The sequence below is a fragment of the Amaranthus tricolor genome, chromosome 16, assembly GCF_026212465.1.
Source record: "Amaranthus tricolor cultivar Red isolate AtriRed21 chromosome 16, ASM2621246v1, whole genome shotgun sequence".
In the NCBI taxonomy this organism is placed as follows: domain Eukaryota; kingdom Viridiplantae; phylum Streptophyta; class Magnoliopsida; order Caryophyllales; family Amaranthaceae; genus Amaranthus; species Amaranthus tricolor.
This window is the reverse complement of record NC_080062.1, coordinates 20,265,575-20,286,728: the sequence shown is the minus strand read 5'-3', so window position 1 is coordinate 20,286,728 and position 21,154 is coordinate 20,265,575. Positions and strand designations below refer to the sequence as shown.

At 35.7% G+C, this 21,154-nt stretch overlaps 1 protein-coding gene across 4 annotated transcripts in view; it reads right to left on the bottom strand.

Annotated features, from left to right (window-relative positions):
• Nucleotides 1–1,339: 1,339 nt before the first annotated feature.
• Nucleotides 1,340–21,154, bottom strand: part of LOC130802419 (ribulose-1,5 bisphosphate carboxylase/oxygenase large subunit N-methyltransferase, chloroplastic) — a 26,381-nt gene continuing 6,566 nt past the window's right edge. The window contains exons 7-15 of one of the 4 annotated variants that reach the window (XM_057666430.1): nt 21,113–21,154; nt 20,735–20,775; nt 20,551–20,631; nt 9,158–9,193; nt 6,419–6,502; nt 2,880–3,010; nt 2,365–2,453; nt 2,108–2,256; nt 1,340–1,792 (exon numbers count right to left, since the gene is read on the bottom strand). The exon at nt 21,113–21,154 is cut by the window's right edge and continues 28 nt beyond it. In XM_057666430.1, coding sequence (XP_057522413.1) covers nt 1,628–1,792; nt 2,108–2,256; nt 2,365–2,453; nt 2,880–3,010; nt 6,419–6,502; nt 9,158–9,193; nt 20,551–20,631; nt 20,735–20,775; nt 21,113–21,154 — 818 coding nt within the window. In that variant the 3' untranslated portion in view covers nt 1,340–1,627. The remainder of the gene's footprint in view (nt 1,793–2,107; nt 2,257–2,364; nt 2,454–2,879; nt 3,011–6,418; nt 6,503–9,157; nt 9,194–20,550; nt 20,632–20,734; nt 20,776–21,112) is intronic. The other 3 variants (XM_057666431.1, XM_057666432.1, XM_057666433.1) reach the window with 3 other exon arrangements.

The following is a 21,154-nucleotide window of genomic DNA, read 5'->3' as shown; positions in this document are numbered from 1 at the left end:
TAAATCTCTTTTCCAATTACAATTCTGCTTTTAAGGAAAACATCAAATAATTATTATATTTAATCTGCATTTAAAGAAAAACTATGTATTATAACAGTAATAAATTAAATAAGAATTTTGAAGAGTTTAATTGTTTCGAAAAAACATCTTATAAGTAAGTAAGGAATTAATTTTTAAAATATATATATATATATATATATATATATATATATATATATATATATATATATATATATATATATATATATATATATATATATATATATTTCATGAGGAGTGCCCAGTTGGTAATGTATAAGGAGAGGAGAATGAAGAATCTTGAAGTTACAGGGATTATGGTTGTGATTTAATGTTCAATCCTAAACCATTCATTTCGAAGAATAATGAGCAATAAACTTTTGAAATTATAAAGCCTATAATTTGCATCCTTGATGCATTTGATGAGTATCATAAACATAGGAACATTACTCTATTGTTTACATACTCTACTTAAATCTTTCCTCTACAAGAGCAAGAATCCAGAAATTTCAATCATCTTTATACTTTAACCTTTCATATTACCATAGGATGCCAATCGAATTCATAAATTTGTGAAGGCAATTATCATTCCACTTAAGTTTTTTATGATTAACTTCATTAATCTAAGACTATACCTCTATTTAAGCACAACATTAAAACCCTTCACTCTCAAAGAGGCAGACTCTTAGGAGATCGAATGTAACAAAAAACATGTACAAATCATAAATAATATCAAAGTGTTAAAATAAAGTTATTAAAAAACATGTGGAGTTCATAAATATTAATAAAATGAGCATAAATAAGGTTAATCATATTCAAAATTTGTGATACAAATAGAAAAATTCTTTAAAAGAAAAAGAAATGAATTAACATAAAATGACAAATGGAAACTTTAAATAAGATAGAGAATATATTTTTATATAATGTTTGTAATGTTTTAGTTCTTTTTAATAAAACTTCAAATTTGATCCATATGTAAAAACTTAATAATATTGTGTGTTTTGTATCACTAGCTGACTTTGAAAAAACAATTAAAAAAATATTCACCATGTGTTGAATGTGAATGCCACAAGAATCCCTACCATTAAGGGACAACTCATGCAAAAGATCAATGCAGACGAAGACAGATCCTCACGTTGGCCCAGGCTGATAGCTATGAGAGGAAACAGTAGAGATATGATAGCCAGTGGCTTTGCGGTTTGAAAGATACAGAGACAGACTGGGGAATCTGATGGGAGAGGCGGGTTTAAAAGGGGCTGGGGACTCGAGTGCGACAGTGGGAAAGGAGGCGAGTTAGAGCGAGCGTGTGTGCGAGGAATGATGAGGCAAGGGCAATGCACTACAATTTATAATAAAGATATGTACAATATTTCCAGAATAATTATACAATAACCGAAGCCAGATACACTTCAGCTCTCCACAAAAATTGTACACATAAACTCAACACAAACTAATTACATGAGGTAAACATGATGTAAACTATCATTGAACATTGAACATGATGGCACTAATTACATTGAACATGCAACTTCTACGACTCATTCAAGATGCTCGGAAGGGTTCATGAGGTAAACTATCATTCGTCTTTGTGGCTGTATTCAGGAAGAACTTACAATTGTTTTCTGTTACTGCGGACAAGCTGACAGTAATTCGTCAGCCATGCAGAAGCAGATCTCAGAACCCGTACCTCACCAGTGAGCAGATCTTGAGCCATTTGGCGTCTGATAGAAAACCTCCTACAGTTGGTGAATTCTGCATCTACTGCCTGTAGGTTCTATAAATATTTTCCATCAGACAGGGACAAGTTAGGAAAAATTAAAAAATAAACTTCTATCACGGAGCGGAAGCCTACTAAAAGGGTAAAATGCAGCTATATGATCGGGGAAATCCTAGACAGGCCATGTAAATATGACTACTTTCAAAAGGCCTACTAATATTTCATGATGATATTTAATATGAAAAGAAATGCTAGAATGCTTATCCGAATATAATGCCCATCTGTCATTCATGATAATTGAAGCACGCGGAAAAATGATCTATATTACATTAACTTAGGCCCAAGTTCTATCCAGAGTGATCATGTTCTTACCTCAATTGACATGTTATTGTTTGCAATCAACTTGTCTATTTGAGAAAGTAAGATCTCATGTGCTTGTATCTCCAGGCTCCTGTTGATCAAAGGACGCCGTGCCAGCCGGCCATCCTGTTGAACAGCTTCTAAAGCCAGATCATTTAGTTCTGCATTACAGTCACTTGATAAAGGCAATGTTCGAAATACAGAATGGCATGATCTACAAAACTATCGGAATTGAAGGATTAAAAAAGTAGATATGTAAAAACTTATACCTTGAGGAGAGCTGGAACACAGGACACGAGCAAATGCACGAAGTGACTGTGGAATTCCTTTTCCTTTACCCCTAGCTGACCTAACTTCCCTGTAAACATTGACAAATTAGAGAAACATAGATATGCACATGGTACATTTAAATAAGCAGCTGGTCTCACTAACACTGCTAGGACAATAACAAAAGACTCAGAATGAACTAGGAAACTCTGAAACTCAGCAGGGTTTTGTATCAAGTTGATAATAAGAATATGTGATTTAAGATTATTCAGTTTATGTACTGATTCAAGAACTTGATACCAAGCTATAGTGTCATAGTAAATATGAAAGCCAACGAGGCAATAAGCTTTATAATGGTGTAAAATTGCAGGCTGTAAAAAATGCTATAATTAGATCAAATCTTTTATCTTAGCCGCCTCATACCATTTCTTAGCTTTTCAACAGTTAGTTTCTTGAATATATGATTTTGAAATCACAGATAAACTGTATTTAGGAGATAGCATGGAAATGTACATACTTCATGATAAAAGAGCCGCCTGAAGAGCTGAAATACGCATCCTTGAGCTTTGGTAAACAATTCTTCTGCAGAAGGTCCAACTTCATTGCTCGTAGATGATCATCATAAGGTATGTCAACCTGAATGCAAACCTGAGAATTACTGGTGTTAACTAGAGAAGATCTATGGAGACATACACTTGACAGCATTATAGGATTGTGATAATAAGCTTCACAATATTGGGTCCAACATAAAACATTACCATAAAAACATTTGTTGAAAAGATGAGTCATGAGACTCATTACAACTAGGATTGGTAGTCCCTTCACCATGAAATAAGGTGATGTGATTTGCTTTAGTGGGAATATTTCTAGTGTGGTCTGATTATCCTGGTCTGCCAAGTCTGACCGTAAATTTGTGCTAAGATATTAGAATGATGGTTGACACATGATAACTAGTTAAGACTTGTTTCAATGTATATTTTCAAAATAGCCAACCCCATATTGATGGGATTAAGTATTTGCATTCCTGATGTGATTGGAGGTATTAATGGAAATAATAAGTCTTGTGTTTTGGTCTAGTTTAAATCTTCTATCTGGACTATGAACTAGAATAAATCATGCATGCTCTAAGGTGAAGAAAAAATAGCCTGCAAACTGGATACATAAGGCAGTAACACATCAGCAAAAATCAAAAACTAATTGCAAAATCAGAAGCTCAAGTTAAAATTTTGTTGAATGACAAGTAAAATACAAGGAAACTTGAGGAAAAGAACTATTGATGAAGCCTGCGAGCAATTAGTTTACAATCTAGAGGCTAACAAGTAACAAGCACATATTAATGACGGAAAACAGATGCAAACTTTATTCGATAAAGAAATGCAGAAAACCGCTATGTACTTTTAAATTCCATATTTTGCAGAAAAGAGAAAGAGTGTCACAAGATCACAGCTTTACAGGTTTTGGATAAGTCTAAACAAGTTGTACAACACCCTTACATGAACTGGACGAGAGAAGCAAAAATCTAAACAAGTAGTGCTATGGACAATATATCAGCAAATTGGTCAGTTTCATGCATCATGACATTTTTGAGCCTCTGAGGCTCTCCTATCCTATATCAAATGCACATTAGAGTACGTGAAGGTAGAGTTGGAAGCTATACTCCATTATTGAATTATGTTGCATAAGCTGATACATCAAAAGGATTTGGGAAACACGCAAGACTGAGTTGCATTCCAAGGCACTGGTGGTGGAGCTAGAGGTGGCGGTGGCACGGTGGAGCAGGAGGTGGTGGTGGTGGTGTCTCATGACTCTCATCTTGGGGATAGTAGAGCCGGAGCTGGATCTGGGATTTAGGAAAACCACCATCTGGTGAAAGCAATGATGGCCCAATAACAAGCCATGAGTTGTGACTTCAGACTTATCAATTGTAAAGGTACAATACCCCCTACCTCCATTGTATAAAATGCCTGCGTTCATTTCAGGTCAAACTTGACTCAGAAGTCAGAACTATCCCCCTCACCCACACAAAAACACAAACACACACATACACACACACATGGCATAAAATATGTTCATTTTGAGATTAAAAAAATCTACAAAACTCAGACTCAACTAATGATGACTGAAGCTCCTACTTATCCACTTAGTTAAGTTTCTGGAGTATCCATTTGATCGAAAACGAGGAAGAGAAAGTTATAGGTGGAGAATAAGAGAATCTAAGATGTTAAATTGAAATCTTGTCTCGAGATTATATGTCTTTCAGGTGAGCCAAAAACACATACAGTCACAAACAAGCGTGTCCTAACATATCAGGACTATGTTAATCTATAAATGCATCCCGTATCGAACAAAATTCATTGGGTATTTCTTGTCTAGTGCGAACCATCTGCATACCTTTAAAACTGTGGGTATGAATCAACTAGAAACATGAGGCCACTGATTGACCAAAGTTAAGGGTAAAAGTGAGTGCTATTTATTATAGAAGATTCCTAAATGGGGTTGTTTGTGATCCCATTCAAATATTTAGGTAAGGAGAGAGAATCTCTTGGACAATATTTGGACCATTTCCAACACATGTACTGGCATTTGTCACTATGGAAACATATAGTAGAAAGAGTATCATTTATTTCAAATGATGCACATTATGTGGATTGATAATAGTCGGAGTGTGTCAGGAAAAAAACCCTCTTCGACTCAGACCAGAGCTTCAAAAGGTTTAGATGCCTACACCGAAAAGGTGGGAAGTTGATTACATGCAATTTTTCCAATATAAATAATGAGCTTACTCATTGCATCAAGTTTTTTTTAGTTCTTTTTAGATTTTGCATTATATTTTCCCCTGTTCCAACAATGAACCCGTAATTTATCAGTCACAACAAGGTGACACATTCAAACATATATAACCCATTCAGTACATATCCTCTTCTTCGCTACTATGCATCAAAATCACAAAGTAAGCCACAAAGTCCAAATAAATAGTTGCAAGCAAGGAAATATTCACTAATCTCGCCTTTGAAAACCACCAAACACAAAGAACTAGCACAATGTCCAGGGTAGCTAATCAGCAAATGCTTTTGCCTAGTTAAGTTGTAAGGTAAGGTGGTGGAGACCTAGCGGTACGATAATATATAAAAACTCGAGAGCTCACATGAAAAGTGGTCAATTAGCAAGTTGCAACAATTAATTATTACACAATAATATTTAGGAAAAATTACCTAGAATAATCCAACCTTTAGTTGATTTTCCTACAATTATCCCAACTATTGATTAACCGTGAATAATCTAAACTGTCAGGTCACTTACCCAAGAATATTGTTGTGCATATTGTGACTTATTTTTATAGGTGAAATAATAAAAAAAAACGGAAAAATAAAATAAAATAACAAAAATATTGAAAAAGATTAAAAAAAAAAAATAGAATACCCTTTCCTCACTCACACACTGCCATGCCATCCTTCACCCCACTATATAACACCCTCCCCTCTTCTTCATCACCTTCAATTTTCATGATATTCATCATCCAAACAAAGACCACCCAACAAAGGTCGGTGTAAATCAGCGGTTGTGAATGACACAACAAGACTTGTGGTGGTGGTGGTCAGTGGGTAAGGCTGTTAAGTTGGTGACTGTTAGAGAGAGGATGAGTGGTGGCTGTTGGAGAGGAGTTGGTGGCAGGTTTGGAGAGGCAAATATCAGATGGTATGGAGTGGTGGAGGTTGGGAGAGGCATGGATATGGGTAATTATTTTTTTTCTTTTAGTTTTTTTAATTAAATTTTTTATTTCCTGATTTTATTTTGATTTAATTTTTTTGTGAAAATTACCTGTTGTACAGGTCACCGGTAATTATAGTTTATTTTTGGCAAATATTCCTCAAAGTTCAGATTATTCATAATTAATCAATAGTTGAGATTATTATAGGAAAATCAAGTAAAGGTCGGATTATTCTGGGTAGTTTTTCCTAAAATTTAAAGAAGCAAAAGCATTAAAAAGGACATGTTAGTTCCTTGCAATCCTAGGAAGTGGTGAAGCAGAAGCATTTTGTATATTTGCAAACTGACCTGGTCATACATGTTATTTGGAACTGTAAACCCAAAGTCAAGTACAAGAACTGAGTTAGGAAACCTCCCATATCGTATAAAAACCTGGAGAAATTAAGACATTATTTATTAGCTTACATAACTCCATTCAGAGAGTGGAACAAAGGACAGAAAATGTTTTAAAAATTTTCTGTACATAATTCAATTTGTTGAGCTAACAAGATAAGACATGTCAACATATTACTAGACAATAACTTCAAGCGTCTCTAACAGTTAGAATGTACAGAACAAACATATCACAATAGAACATTACAAGGTTAATTGTAACTCTAATCTTGAAATTAGAATGGTTTCCAATTTCCAAATATACTATTTCGTCCGTTATAGAGCAAGCGTTACATTTTTATAAAGAACATTTCACTACAATTGTCTTATTTTCCTATTTAGAAAACTGTTTGTGGTTCTGTTTGAGCCCCACAAAATTCGCCAACTTTAGTTTTTAATTATCAAATTACATTTTCTTAACATTTGGCAAAAGTAAATGGGACAATTGCACTGAAAAGGAGAGAATTTTGAAATAGGAACCATGACAATGAGTTAGAAAGTGTCGAGGACAATGCCTGCTATTCTTATTTGCTTGCTGACTTGTAAGATGAGAGAAACTGACCAGCAAGGCAGAAAGCAACCTTATAAACCAATAATCAATTAATATCAAAATAATATAAAAGAAAGAATGAACTTAAGATGCAGCCAAAAAGAAAAGGGTACAAGAACAACTTGTCATACAGAAAATTAGGTTCAACCAATTCCGTTGAATAACCTTTACAGGCCCAAGCAACCTTAAGCCGTTATGAAGCCTAAAAAGTAACTTTATATGACAACACATTGCAAGAACTAGAAACCTCTAGAGAAAGACTCACAATTTTTGGTCCAGCCACACTCTTCATTCTCTACATTACAGAACAAATAGCCATACAGCATTACACCTCAAATGAAGAACATGACTCGCTACTAGCTCCACAAAGCAAGCAAAGATCAAGAGACAAAGTTAACCCTGGCCTTTGATTTTGAAGCATTGTTAGTACTAATCCTCCTCAAATCCATAGTCTTCATGCAAGCTCTCACCTTAGATGTAATCTTTCCCTTCCATATACAACTTGCTTTTAGGAAAAGTTGGGATATTAAAGTGTTGAATTGAGCTAAGAAAAACCTTGAAATGGGGATAAAATATATAAAATAAAATGAGGAATCAGAAATTCAAAAAAAGAAAGCGCTGCTCTCTCCCCATCAAGTGGAGGCCTCTAAAACTGTAATCCCAAGCACCATCAACATAACTGGCAGACACGGGATATACAATGAGGAAGGCGGGGGTAAAAAGCAGATTTACTCTTCAAATATCCTACGAAAACAGAATGCACAACAGCACAAGTCATCCTCTTTTAATTTTTACCAATCGGAAGAAATATGCAGAAATGAACTGAAATAGTCAAATGAAAAATAAATCAGCAATGATGATTGTAATAATCGACTTAAGATGAAAATCAGATATTGAATATAGGTTTAAAAAAATACAAAGGCCTGATTCTCTTTCAATGAGTTACTTAACTCGGAGCTAAACATTCCCATTTTTCCGATACCTTCTTTCTCTCTAATATCCCTTATAGGTAGAACCAGATATTATTTATCTTCTTTCATGTAACTGTTAGCCTTCTCTTTTCAGTTACTTTCAAACAGAATTATGATGTGATTCGTATATAACCCCCATAGGCAGTCAATAAGTATGTCAACCATTTGGGAAAAAAAAAATACAACTACTCTTGATGACATCAGACCACAAGATTAGACATTCAAAAGGAAAACACAATATCTTCGGCTAACAAAAAATCCCCAATATCAACAAGATACTCTCTAAAATCACCATGTCCTGACCACAAAAAACCACCATCAGTCCCTCATTCTTATTTACAATAATTGCCATAATTTGAACAAGGAAAGTGTACAATACTACAACTAAGATTGAACAAGTGAGAACCTCCCTACGCAACATCTACCCATCAAGTATTCAAGGAATCCACAATATTACCAGTTCTCAAAAAGATACCGAAAAGGAATCTTAATGTTCAATTTGTTCAAGCATACTTCAAGGAAGTCTCTTGCAGAAATACAGGGCAAGTTTTGCCTCCTTTACACCTCTATGGTGCGACCCTTCCCTATGAAGACACTTTGTGCACCGAGCATCCTTCTATATTTCAAGGAAGTCCATGAAGCCAGCCTGCTTAGATGGAACTTCTGCCTCCAGATGCCATCATGGGTAGCAAAATTCTTAAGACTTTTAAAATAATGTTATTTCCTAAGTGCGGGCCGTAGTCTAGTTTTTACTACTTAGGCTATTATGATTCATAAAAGCAGCTATGTATTAAACCAAAAACTTGAACAGTTAGTGACACCAAATAGTAATGATTTTCCAAATTTGTGCTGAGTTGATCCTTATCAGAATGAATTGATGGACATTAACCCAATCATCAATTCTAGTTGAAAAAGAAATCATGAAACATTGGAGATGTCGAGAAGAAAACCAAAGAGGAAGATAAGTGAGCATCACATCTTTTTTAGAATCATTTTAAACATGGTCAATAAGTCCTGAATTTATGTGCAAGGTTTTAGATCTTGATAAAGGTCGGCAATTACCAATTTGATATACACACTATGAAAAAAATTGTTCATGACTTGGTATTTACTACTAATAATAATTTCCTTTACCTCTTCTCCTGGAACATAATCTCGATCAGCAATAACCTGAAATGTCAGCAAGAATCAACATGAACAAGAAATTCATTGTAATGTAGTCCATTCGAAAATTGAAACATCTGTTCACTTATTAAAAACTTCAACACCAAAAAAAAGATTTCTGCACTTCCCAATTTCTTCCGCGTTATCTATACATTACTACTCCATAAACTGTTCCAGTCATGACACTACATATATACAATTACTCGGTCCACATATCTACCATCCAAGACACCAACACAACGAGAAAAAATGTATATTCGAAAAGGTATAGCTGAAATAAACATCCATAAAAATTTTATTGCTAGCAACCTTCATTAGCCATATATAAGGTTAGTGAATTACACTTTGGTCTACACAAATTTTGACAAGTGAGGAAAGCCAATCGTCCATCAATCAGACCTTTTTTTGAATTATAAGGCCTACCAAGGCTAATATCACAAGGTAAGTTAACTTATCCAGGACACCCAAGTAAAGGGCCTGAATGAAAAAACCACAAATAAATAAAAGATCCATGTTTTTCATCATAGGACACTCCATGGATATATCTAAGCTCTCAAATTTAAGGTATTTGCCCTCGCAAGATTTAATCACAAGTAACTTGTAGACACAATATGCAGAATCGTCACATAAATAGACATCATATCTGTAGGATTCTTAAGTGAAAATATCACTATTTAGACATAAAATTTCTAAAAAAATACTCCCTCCTATTCACCTTAGGTGTCCCATTACTTTTGAGACACTATTTATTTATCACTTTTAAATTGCATTTTATTGTTAATCTATAAGTTAAAACATAGTCATGTGGGATCTTATTTGATTCGTTTTGATGTAAAGATTATTAATATCAACTTTTTATAATTTTTAATTATACATAACTCGATATATTAAGGATTGAATAAGTGCATTGGATAGAGTGCATAAAATAAATGGGACACTTAAGCTGAATAGGAGGAAGTATTTTTTACGCATTTAATCAAGTTACTGTTCTGAAGCAAAAATTTAAAGCACTCTATCTAGACCAAAAGGTTTTACAGAAAATACACATCAAAATAAGTCCTTTATAGCAACTACCATATCAGTTTTGAAAATGAAGTTGATTTTTTTAGGCATATGGGTTAATGATGTTGCGTAATGAGTGTAGCCAGTAACCAAGGCAGCCTGATAATACTCTCAACAATAACAAAGAACAGAAATCAAGCAAAGAAGAATAGAAAGTTGTAGAATATTGCAAGAGAAAGGGAGTAGGGTGGAAAGCTTGTATTTTATGTTAGTAGCAAGACGGTGTGCCAAGCCTCAACCCTTCAAATGGTTGAGTAACTCCAAAATGTGTAAATACATACTTGTAGTAAATAGAAGCTTCAGATTAAGGATCATTCCATACCCCCTATATATACCTGATGTCATAACAGAATACTAGCACAATGTAAGCAAATTCATTGTATAACAGAACTAATTTTTCCCCCACCGAAACTGAAATAAAGATTCCTTTTGCACAGCTGGACAACTCTAACAATTCCATACCCCCTATGTATACCTGATGTCATAACAGAATTCTAGCAAAATGTAAGCAATATTTATTGCATAACAGACTTAATTTTTCCCAACCAGAACTGAAATAAAGATTCCTTTTGCCCAGCTGGACAACTCCTCTTACAAATTAAGTTATACTATTGTATCTTTTACTTTCCTCCTTCCATAAGTAAGGAATGAGTGTGGGCTTGCTTCCTTAGTATTGTGTGGGCTTGACTCCTTAGCTAGGCCTGACAACGTATCATTCATCACATTACCCGCCCAAAGAGTCTCACCTTGTCCTCAAGGTGAAAGAGAGGAACTGAGCATCAATGTTGGTGTACAGTTACCAAGTAGCCCCAGAAACAGGTAGCCATGCCATTTAATGAGAACTTCGTCAACTGTGGATGCATTCTGCTCATTACTTCGCACATTCAACAACTCTTCTGGTTCAGTTTCAAACTCCAATTGTTAGTCAATTTGACCTGGAAGAGAGGTAGAGATAAATGAAGTGCCGTGCACCCTTTTGAGTTGAGACACAAGGAAAGCAGGTTAAATTTTACTGTCAACAGGTAAAGCCAACTTGTATGCAACTCTACCAATTTGAGCTACAATCTCAAATGGGCTGAAATACCTTGCAGCTAACTTGTCACATGGGTGTTTGGCTACAAATTCTGCCGATATGGTTGAAGTTTGAGAAAAACGAATATCGGCAACTTTGAAGCATTCATCTCTGTGCTTGCTGTTAGCAGCTGTTATAACTCGGGTCAAAGGGTGCAAGGGCATTATCGACATTTCACTATTAGTTAGTCTTAGTATTTTGTAATTAGATTAGTTGTTATTTTTTTAGTTGTCTTTTGGGGCTTAGGCTATATATAGAGCCACCCTTGTAATAATTCATTAGCTTTTGATTAGTGAATAATAAGGAAGTGTCCTTTTGGAGTTAGTGGGCAGACTCGAAGTGTCCATACTATCTAGTTTTGGTAACGGGTCTTGGCCAATCTATTACAAATGGTATCAGAGCAGTACAATTCCGGTGACCGGAAAATCACCGGCGACGACAAAAAGTCCAAAAAATAATCAAGAAGATGATCTTGATGGATTTCTCGAGGGTTTTGGGCCTGAAATTTCTCCTCTACCCATGCTTCAAAGGGCGTCCAAAATGGTTTCATTCAATCATTCAAACCCACATCCACCGATGAAATTTATGAGAAGTTTGGAAAAGGGTTTTGTGAGATTTGTGATGAATATAATGATTCGGAACATGAATGTAGTCACAAAGGATATTCACTCCTCATCCTACATCTAGAAAGAAAAGAAGAATTAATGGCGTTTGTATTTCATAAAGAAAGAAAAGAAGATGTCCATGAAGTGAGTGTAAAGGTTGATGAATGGGACATAAGGTAAGAGAGCTGGACAACTGTAAGGTTCAACTTACAAATGAGGAAGAAACATCGAAGAATCAAGAAGTGAGCAAACAAAGAGGAAGAAATTGGGATTTCAACAGAAGAAAACAAGAGGAAATCAAGAAAGTTAGACAAAAAGAAAGATCTGGAAGAAAAAAAAGGAATAAAAAAACAAGAGACCATGGAAAAGAAGCATCAAGAAAATGCTAGAAACAGAACATAAGTCAGAAGGTATGTGGGAAAAATAAAGTAAAGAAGAAAGAAGTCATGGAGAAAAAAAATAATGAAAAAAAAAGGGTAGCACATTTAAGTTGCGGGTCTGGAGGAGGACCGGCCCGGTTGTACTGAAGAGTGACGGAAAGGGCGATGGCGATGAACGCTGTTAAAGGGTGCAGGGGGAGAAGAAGATCTATAAAGAAAACGGGGCTTTGGTTGCATTTGGAAAAAAAGAATTTACAAGGATGGTTCGCCGGCGACATGAAGACGGCAGACAAGATCGAAAATTGTGGGTAGCTCACTGAGAATTGGCGACAGTTGACCGGCGTGACAAAGAAGTGTAGAAGGAAGGCTGAATTCTTTAGGGTTTCTGAAGCTAAAGGAGAGCAGTGGGAAGGATCGATGACTGTGGGAATAAAGAAAGAATTGAATTTTGAACTTGCTGATGACATCAGCAATGATGTCACTTATTCTGGAAGGAGATGTGCTAATGATGTCAGCAATGACGTCAGCAATCCAAAAATAAACAGGGCTAAATTGTTAGAAGGGGCTGCTGAATTTCTGAACTTTAAATGGAAAAAGGGCCAAAACATTTAAGCCCAAGACCATACGATGTTGGGATCGCCGGACAAGTAAGGCGGTTCATCGGGGTTCGGCGGTGGGTAGCCGACGTATGTGAGAAGGCAGTGAGAGAAGCTGAAATGTTAGGGACCTACTATGGAAGAGCTGAGGTAATTCTAGGGTTTTTGGTTTTGAAGGAGGAAGAAGATATTGTTAGGGTTTACTTTTCTAGAGATGACATTAGCAATGAAGACAACTGGCCTTTAGAAGCAATTCTGAAACTCACTTTGAGGGAAACCCAAGTCATTCTAAGCCTCGCAATTTTTGAGACTTCTAGCCTGCGAAACACGGACACGGCACTCAACTCGCGTGTCGCGTGTCGGACACGTGTCGGACACGGACACGCGAAAATCCGTGTCCGACACGCCAAATGAAGTGTCCAATATTTTAATATTTTTTCGGACACGTGGACACGGCAAGGACACGCGACGGACACGGCAAGGAACACGGCATGGACACGTGTGTTATTTAAAAAAAAATTAAAAAAATTTAAAAAAAATAAAAAATTGAAAACTGAGTACTACAGCAGGCAGAAGGCTTCTCGAATTCCATTTCCCTCTCAATTGCAATTCCCTCTCTTGCTCTCAGCCTCTCACTCCTCTAACCCTAAAAACTCTACACCTCTTCCTCCACCTCCACCGCGCCACCACTACCGACGGCTGCTCCTCCATCACAGACAAACACTCGAAGTCGGTGCTGCAACTGCTGCTGACTAATTTCACTGTGGGTTGTGGGTTGTTCGAATCCAATCGAAGAAACAAGTCGGAAACTGCAACCGCCGGAGCTTCAACAATTTTCTTTCTCTCAGTTTCGAAAGGCGACTTCTTCTTTCGATATATCGTATCGGGTCGGCCGTTTCTGGTGTCAATCCTTGGGTATTTGTGCGGTGGAAGAGGAAGAGGCAGAGAGAGAGGAGAGAAGAAGGTTATAGTTTATGAATTGATGGTGAATGGAAGCTTACAGGAGAAATTATTATTTGCATTTTAATTGTGGAAATAGTGTTGTTGTTCATGGTGATGTTAAACCCAGTAATGTTAATATATATATTTGATATTAAAAAAAAATTTAAAAAAAAAAAACAGATCCTCCAAATTCGGATCCGGGTCCCTGTATTTGATGTTTCGATATATTTGATATTAAAGTGTTTATTTACAAATATTAAATGAAAGATTGTAAAATTATCTTTAATTTGATATATTTATTATATTACCATTTTCGTGTCCCCGTGTCCGCCATTTTTAAGTTGGCGTTTTCCCGTACCCGTGTCGTGTCCGTGTCCGTGTCCGTGTCCGTTTTAGTGCAACCTAGCTTCTAGCCCAATTAAAAAATATTTCCACTCCATTTTTCTTGGCCCACTCACTCCTCTAACCCACCTCTTCAAAACCTTCAATTTTAAGATGCTAGAGTTGGAATCAAATACAGTAATGGTGGATGGCTCACGTTCGATGACAACCTACTGGACACACAAGGCTAATTTTTATCCACCATGAGGGCAAGGTGGAAACTCAGGCAGTCAGTAATGTTATAACTTGGGTCAAAGGGTCCAAGGGCATTATCGACATTTCACAATTAGTTAGTCTTAGTATTTTGTAATTAGATTGGTTGTTATTTTTTAGTTGTCTTTTGGGACTTAGGCTATATGTAGAGCCACCCTTGTAATAATTCATTAGCTTTTGATTAGTGAATAATACAGAAGTGTCCTTTTGGAGCTAGTGGGCAGACTCGAAGTATTTCATACTATCTAGTTGCGGTAACGGGTCTTGGCCGATCTATTACAGCAGCTTGCCGCATTTTATTCTAAGACTTTAAGAGCTGAGCATACAATTCATCCAGTAAAGCATCACGTTCATGCAACAATTGTTCTACACAATCCACAAGAGTGATATTATACCCCATATAAATGAGGGAGGACGTCCATACAATACCTGAAAGGGGGACATATTAATGGACAGGCGGGTAGATGTATTATAGCGAAACTCAGACCAAATCCCAATGTAACCAAGGGCCCACTGTTTCAATTGCCTGTTGATGAAGCATTGCAAATAGGTCTCCAATTACTAATTACCAATCTCAGTTTGCCCATCGATTTGTGGATGATACGTTGTGCTTCTCAGAAGAGTAGAACCCTGAAGGCGAAAGAGTTCCTTTCAATTGGTCTGTAAATGATATGATACGTCTTAAATTCACCATTCCCCCTCCCCCCCCCCCCCCCAATGGCAAAATTGTGATATTCATGTGGCAATTGGCGAATTAGAGAAGAATTTTGAGGTAAAAAACACGTGCCCCTTGTATAGTAATAACCATTTGTCAATTATATAGCCCAAATGAGATGCCCCATGCTGAGATTTGTGAGATACTTCTTCAATGATGTATTGTAAGAAATTACTAGCCCGTACCTTTTGTTGCAGTTCTAACCAATTGAAATGATAGTGAGAGGTTATAAAATGCAAATGCATATTCATCAGGGAGAAATGACGAGAGAAGGCATTTGCTGCAGCTTTGTTGTTGACACCCCGGTTTGAATTTAATTTCAAAATCATATCCTAACAGTTTGCTTACCCAACAGTAACACTGCACTCCTACATCTCGATGAGCCATAATATACTTAAGGTTGTATCGACCAGTCTAAATAACAAAATGTCTTCCCAACAAATGCCATTTTTGAGTTGCTACTACAATCACCATCAATTCCTTTTCAGGTATAGGTTTGGATTGTCCTAGTACCCCAAGAACTTTGCTAAAATAGGCTATTGATGAGAGTCTAGAGAAAAGACGACTCTCAACGTGCGACCGGAAACATCAGCTTCTACCACGAACGGCAACAGAATGTTTGGCATGGCCAAACCAGGGCAACAAGCATTGCTTGTTAAAGATTTTGGAAAGTTAATCAGCCTCTTAATTCCAGTTAAAGCTATCTTTCTTTTCTTGCTGGGTGAGTGGAGTTGCAATATAGGCATAATTGCAGATAATCCGATATAACACTATAAGTCCCAAAAAACCACGCAATTCCTTCAAATTTCGAGGGGATGACCAATTTATCATTGCTCTGACCTTGTGTTGATCCATTGCAACACCCTTTTGCAACACAATGTGAGCTAAATAAGTCACCTCAGTCTTATCAAACTTGCACTGCTACTTGCGTAAAACTAGCTAGCTACCAAAATCTCCAAACCGAGGGATAGCTTTTAAGCATGCTTTTAAAAAAAAGGGCTTTAAACCAAAATTTTGTCGAAGAAGACAACCACAAATCTCCGCAAATTTGGTTCAAGACCTTGTTCATCAATACTTGAAAAGTTGTCGAGCGTTTGTTAAGCCGAAGGGCACCACTAAGAACTCATAATGCCCTTCGTGAGTGCAAAATCTTGTCTTGTGGACGTCTTGCTAGCAGACTCTTATTTGATGAGATCTTGATTTGAGGTCCAATTTCAAAAAAAATTGCAGCTACATGTAATTCATCTAGTATTTCATCAATCACTAGGATTGGGTATTTGTTAGCCATCGCTTCTTTGTTTAAAGTCCGATTATCTACACAAAACCTCCATGATCCATCCTTGTTTTTTGTTAACAATATTAGTCTAGAGTACAGACTTTGAGAAGGAATGATAGTCCCAGCCAGCAACAGATCCTCTACCATTTTCTCTACCTTAGCTTTATTTACTTGAGAGCATCTAGAGGGTTGCGCACTGATGGAATCACAACCTTTCTTCATTATGGTCTGATGTTCCCTGCCCCTTTTTGGTGGCGACCCTTCTGGCATGTTAAACACGCCAACAAACTTTGCTAAAACCTGTTTTATTCGAACAAGAACACATTTCATAGGGTCTTCGTTAGCCAAGACTTAAAATTCCCTTTGATCCCCTATTCTTTTTGCGGATCATTTCCACCATTTATTTCAGGGAAATTTTCATCATGCCCAAACTAGGATCCCCTTTCAAGATCACTTTAGTACCAATCCACTGGGATTGTATAACATGCAATTTCTAATTCGTCAACTATACCCAATTTTTCTAACCATTGTATTCTAGGATTACATCTGAATTTCCCAAATCTAGAGGAAAAAAAATTTTCCCAATTTCCACCACCCTTAGTCCCAAAAGTATGCCCTCGCATTCCCCCTTCCCTTTTACTGTTTCTCAAATTCCCAAGGTCATCCCAATCTCATCTGTAGTTGTAATTGGTAATCTAAGCTTCTCTGCTATTGCCAAGGATATAAGGTTATGTGTACCACCCGGATCAATCATCACCGCATATTCCAAAATCGCAATAATTCCAATCAATTTCATGGATTTTGGATTGTCTATCCCAATGACTGAGTTGAAAGAAACACTAACAAAAGAAGGCATAGGGTTTTCCTCCACTACATCGTCTGAATTTGACGATTGCCATTCATCTTCCTCATTGTCATGAATCAACATCACACTCAATTCCCTTTTCTTACATTGATGTCCCAAACTCCATTTATCATCACACCTAAAACACAATCCCTTGCTTCTCTTTTCTTGAAGATCCTTTTCAAAGAGTCTTTTGAAGTTTTCATTAGGGTTTCATGGGTTATAAGAGGTATGGATTATATAATTTTTTTTGTGGAGTGTGGGTTTCGAGTTAGGCCATATTTTGGATTTGGATTTAGGTTTGGTGTTAGGGATGCTTTGAAACTTTAAAAGATGTGGTAAAAGGTTGGTTAAATTTGGATGCGTTATTATATAAGTTGGGCTTATTAGAGTGTTTTGTGGGCCAGTTGTTGCTATTTGTGTTTCTTCTATTCAACTAACAAGTTTAGTTCTTAGTTTCACCTCCAACCCCTTAATGTAGTTTGACAACACAAATCCCTATGATGAGCAAGATAAAGGAGTACTATATTGTACAAATTTTTTGCAGTTTTCTTCTAGATTCATTGTTCACATAGAAATCCTCCCTCCTATGTACGAAACAACGCAACATCATCTTCTTCAAGTCGGCCCTTCTCCCACTTCTAACAAATGAGAGCAACACCATCCTACCCAACCATCGTTGCATCCCCCTTTCCTCCTCCTTCATACTGTAAAAAGTGAAGTACCTATCAATCTGCGAAATCCATCCGTCTAAATTGTCTCCATAGCAGAGTGGTAAACAGCTTCTAGAACTTCCAACTTGATCCCTCACCATATCGATTTTTTTCCCCCGTTTTACCACATTTGGTTGTCTGCCCGATGGAACCTTAAAACCACCAGCAATCACGGATAAAGTGTTTCGATCATTGTGTGGTCTATTATTATCCACCGTCAATTCGGTTGATGCTTTTAGAATTCCTCTCAAGTTTTCTAACTTTCCTAATCCCTAAGCATCTTAGATTTTTCATGCAAAACCATCATATCAGAGATTCTATCTTCCAACAAATGTCTCGGATTAGGTATATTATAACGTAACTCCTAGAGTCCATCCTCCACCAGTTCTAGCCTTTAAGCTTGTATGGGTGCCATTATCGTTATTGCTTTGTTACCACTGTAACGAATGTCGGTAATCAAGGCAGCCTCAACTCTTTGAGTGTTTGAGTAACTACTAACTTCCTTTTGACCAATTGGACAACTCTTTTAACAAATTCAATTATGCTATTATGCCTTTTCTTTTCCTCCTTCTATAAGTATATAACTAAGCAAGCATTGGGTGTGGGCTTGCCTCCTTAGTATCATGTGGGCTTGTTTTAATATCTAGAATACTTTCAAAAAATAAATGAAATAAAATAACTTAAATAATAACATAATAATATTTAATATCAAAATTTAGATTTTCCAATAAAACTGACTTACAATTTTATTTTATAATTTTAAATTAAAAAAATTAAATTGTTAAAACCCTATAAGTTACACGTGAGTTTTCATAACATCTTACTCCCACTTTCTCCTATATTTCTATTCCTCATTTCACATTTCACTCTTCCATCAACTTCTCCTTAACCAACATTTTCTACCACTATAAATTGATGACATTATTTTTCAGTTCTCTTCGCATTATTATCAGTTTTTATCTCATTCTATTTCTAACTCTTTTCTCATGAACCATTTTTTTTCTTTACATCTAGTATTAGTTTCTTCTTCTTTTTCATAGTATTGTTAGATCTTTAGCCATTTCCTATCTACAATTACAAAACAACTTTACTTCAGACTTCATATTCGTAGACGAAGACTACTACGTGGTACGTTAATATTTTAGGCTCGTTTCACAAGGTAATAATCAATGTCCATCCAATTAGGATCCTCCCGTTAGTGTTATGTGCTAAGTGATGATATGTATAAATACGATGCATGATTTTGTTTTCTATTATACTTTATATACTTATTACTTAAATTCTATTATATCTACTACTATTTTTGTTATGGGTTTAATTTATAATATAGTTAATAATGACGAAATAAAATGCGGTTAAATTTGGGAGAAAAATAATTATGATATTAGAACCTGTTGCCACCAATTGATGTTAAAATGGTGGTTTGGCGAATGAGATTACAATTGGATATTCTTGAGATATATATTTATTAGAAAAATTTATGATCATAAAATAAAATATATAATGTATGTTTGATTATATAATTGAGTGCTCACGGATAATTACTAAAACATATTAAATCACTTAAAGTGAAACATGAAGGAAATGAAGCTCTTTTACTTATTGTGATCCAAGTATAAGGGGGTTGTTTGGTTAGAATAGTTGCCGACAGATTATTTTTGATACTTGAAAGGATTTTTGGTCTTCCTTCTATTTGTTGTGAATTTGTGATCTAAGTAAAAGGGGTGGGTAACCTGAGACTACTCGGTTGTTCTTAAATTATTCGGGGTAACGATCTCTTGATGAAGTAGGTATACAGGTAAAGCCTCGGCCTACTGGCGTTGTCGTTCCCTCAAATTAATAATTGAATATGTGTTTATCATTATTAAATATCAAATTAATTAATTAGTTCATGTGATATTATATTGTATACACAAATGGATTTTTAACTCTATATATTATTTTCCTAAACTTTTTTTTTAACTTAATAGTTTACAGGATGGAGTTGGAATTACTCAATTTTCTGATTTTGGGAGTTTTTAACTTGTTATTCTTGCATTCTTATGTTGCAGGTTGTTGATCGCATGGGGATTGTGGAATGAGATTCACCTAGAAAATTAGTTTCAACAGTAGTCATGTCTCAATCGAAATTTGACTTTTAGTTGTAAAACTTGTTTAGTTGTTAAATGTACAAAATTATTTTATAGTTGTTTAGCATTACGTTTATTTCTGAGAAATAGATATGGCAGTATTGCTCCCATGAGTAGTTTTTGGTTCATCTTTTTCTTTTAAACGTTTTCACCATGTATCATTCATCACATGTTGACTGTTGATTCTTGCCAAAACATAGCCTTTAAAAAAAGCTCTAAGTCTTCATGAACTACAAGCATCTTTCATTTCAAATCATTTAAAGGTCATACCAAAACAATGTCATCTCTTTCTTTCAAGTTTCTAGGCATGAGAAAATTTCCAAAAAAAAAGTTTTTAGGCATGAGCAAAAACACTGACCTTAAGGTAATATGATCATTGACAACACCAAAAGTTGAATTCAAAGAGTAGAAAAGACATGGATCCAGCAGTCCTACCTCTGACAATTGTCGATATTCATCGCTAACTAAAACGGATTGAGAGGTCCCATTATGATTTAAAAAATCTGCAAATGGAATCTGCAGTAAACCATTAATCATTAAGATGAATGGCATCAGCATTGATTGCACCAAACATTTTTTGCAGTGTTTTCTAAACCCTACATTAAATGAGAGATTCTACCAGAGATTGTCCTTTCATGCTTTCCCAAGCTCGAGAGGCAACTGCAATTTTTCAATTTTGAAATCAGTTTAAGATTATATATCGTTGACCATGCAGATCTCTGTACCTCATCCAAAACTAATGCAGCATCTAAATGCAGTCTTGTAAAAAATTATCTAACAAATAACAATCTTGATTATCAATTGTTTTTTTAGTATGCTAATAAGCTAATCAAAATCTTATGACATAAATATACCAGTTGGTTATGTACAGCATATAACTAGGAATACTTTATAATCAGAGATCAATGTAGCAGAAATATTATCATTTTATCATAGGAGAAGGATAAAATTTATAGGCAAAAGAAAGGCATAACACCAATTGTCTTTGTTCACATACCTAAACCATAGGCATGTTTGAAGTTCTCAAAATTAACACCTT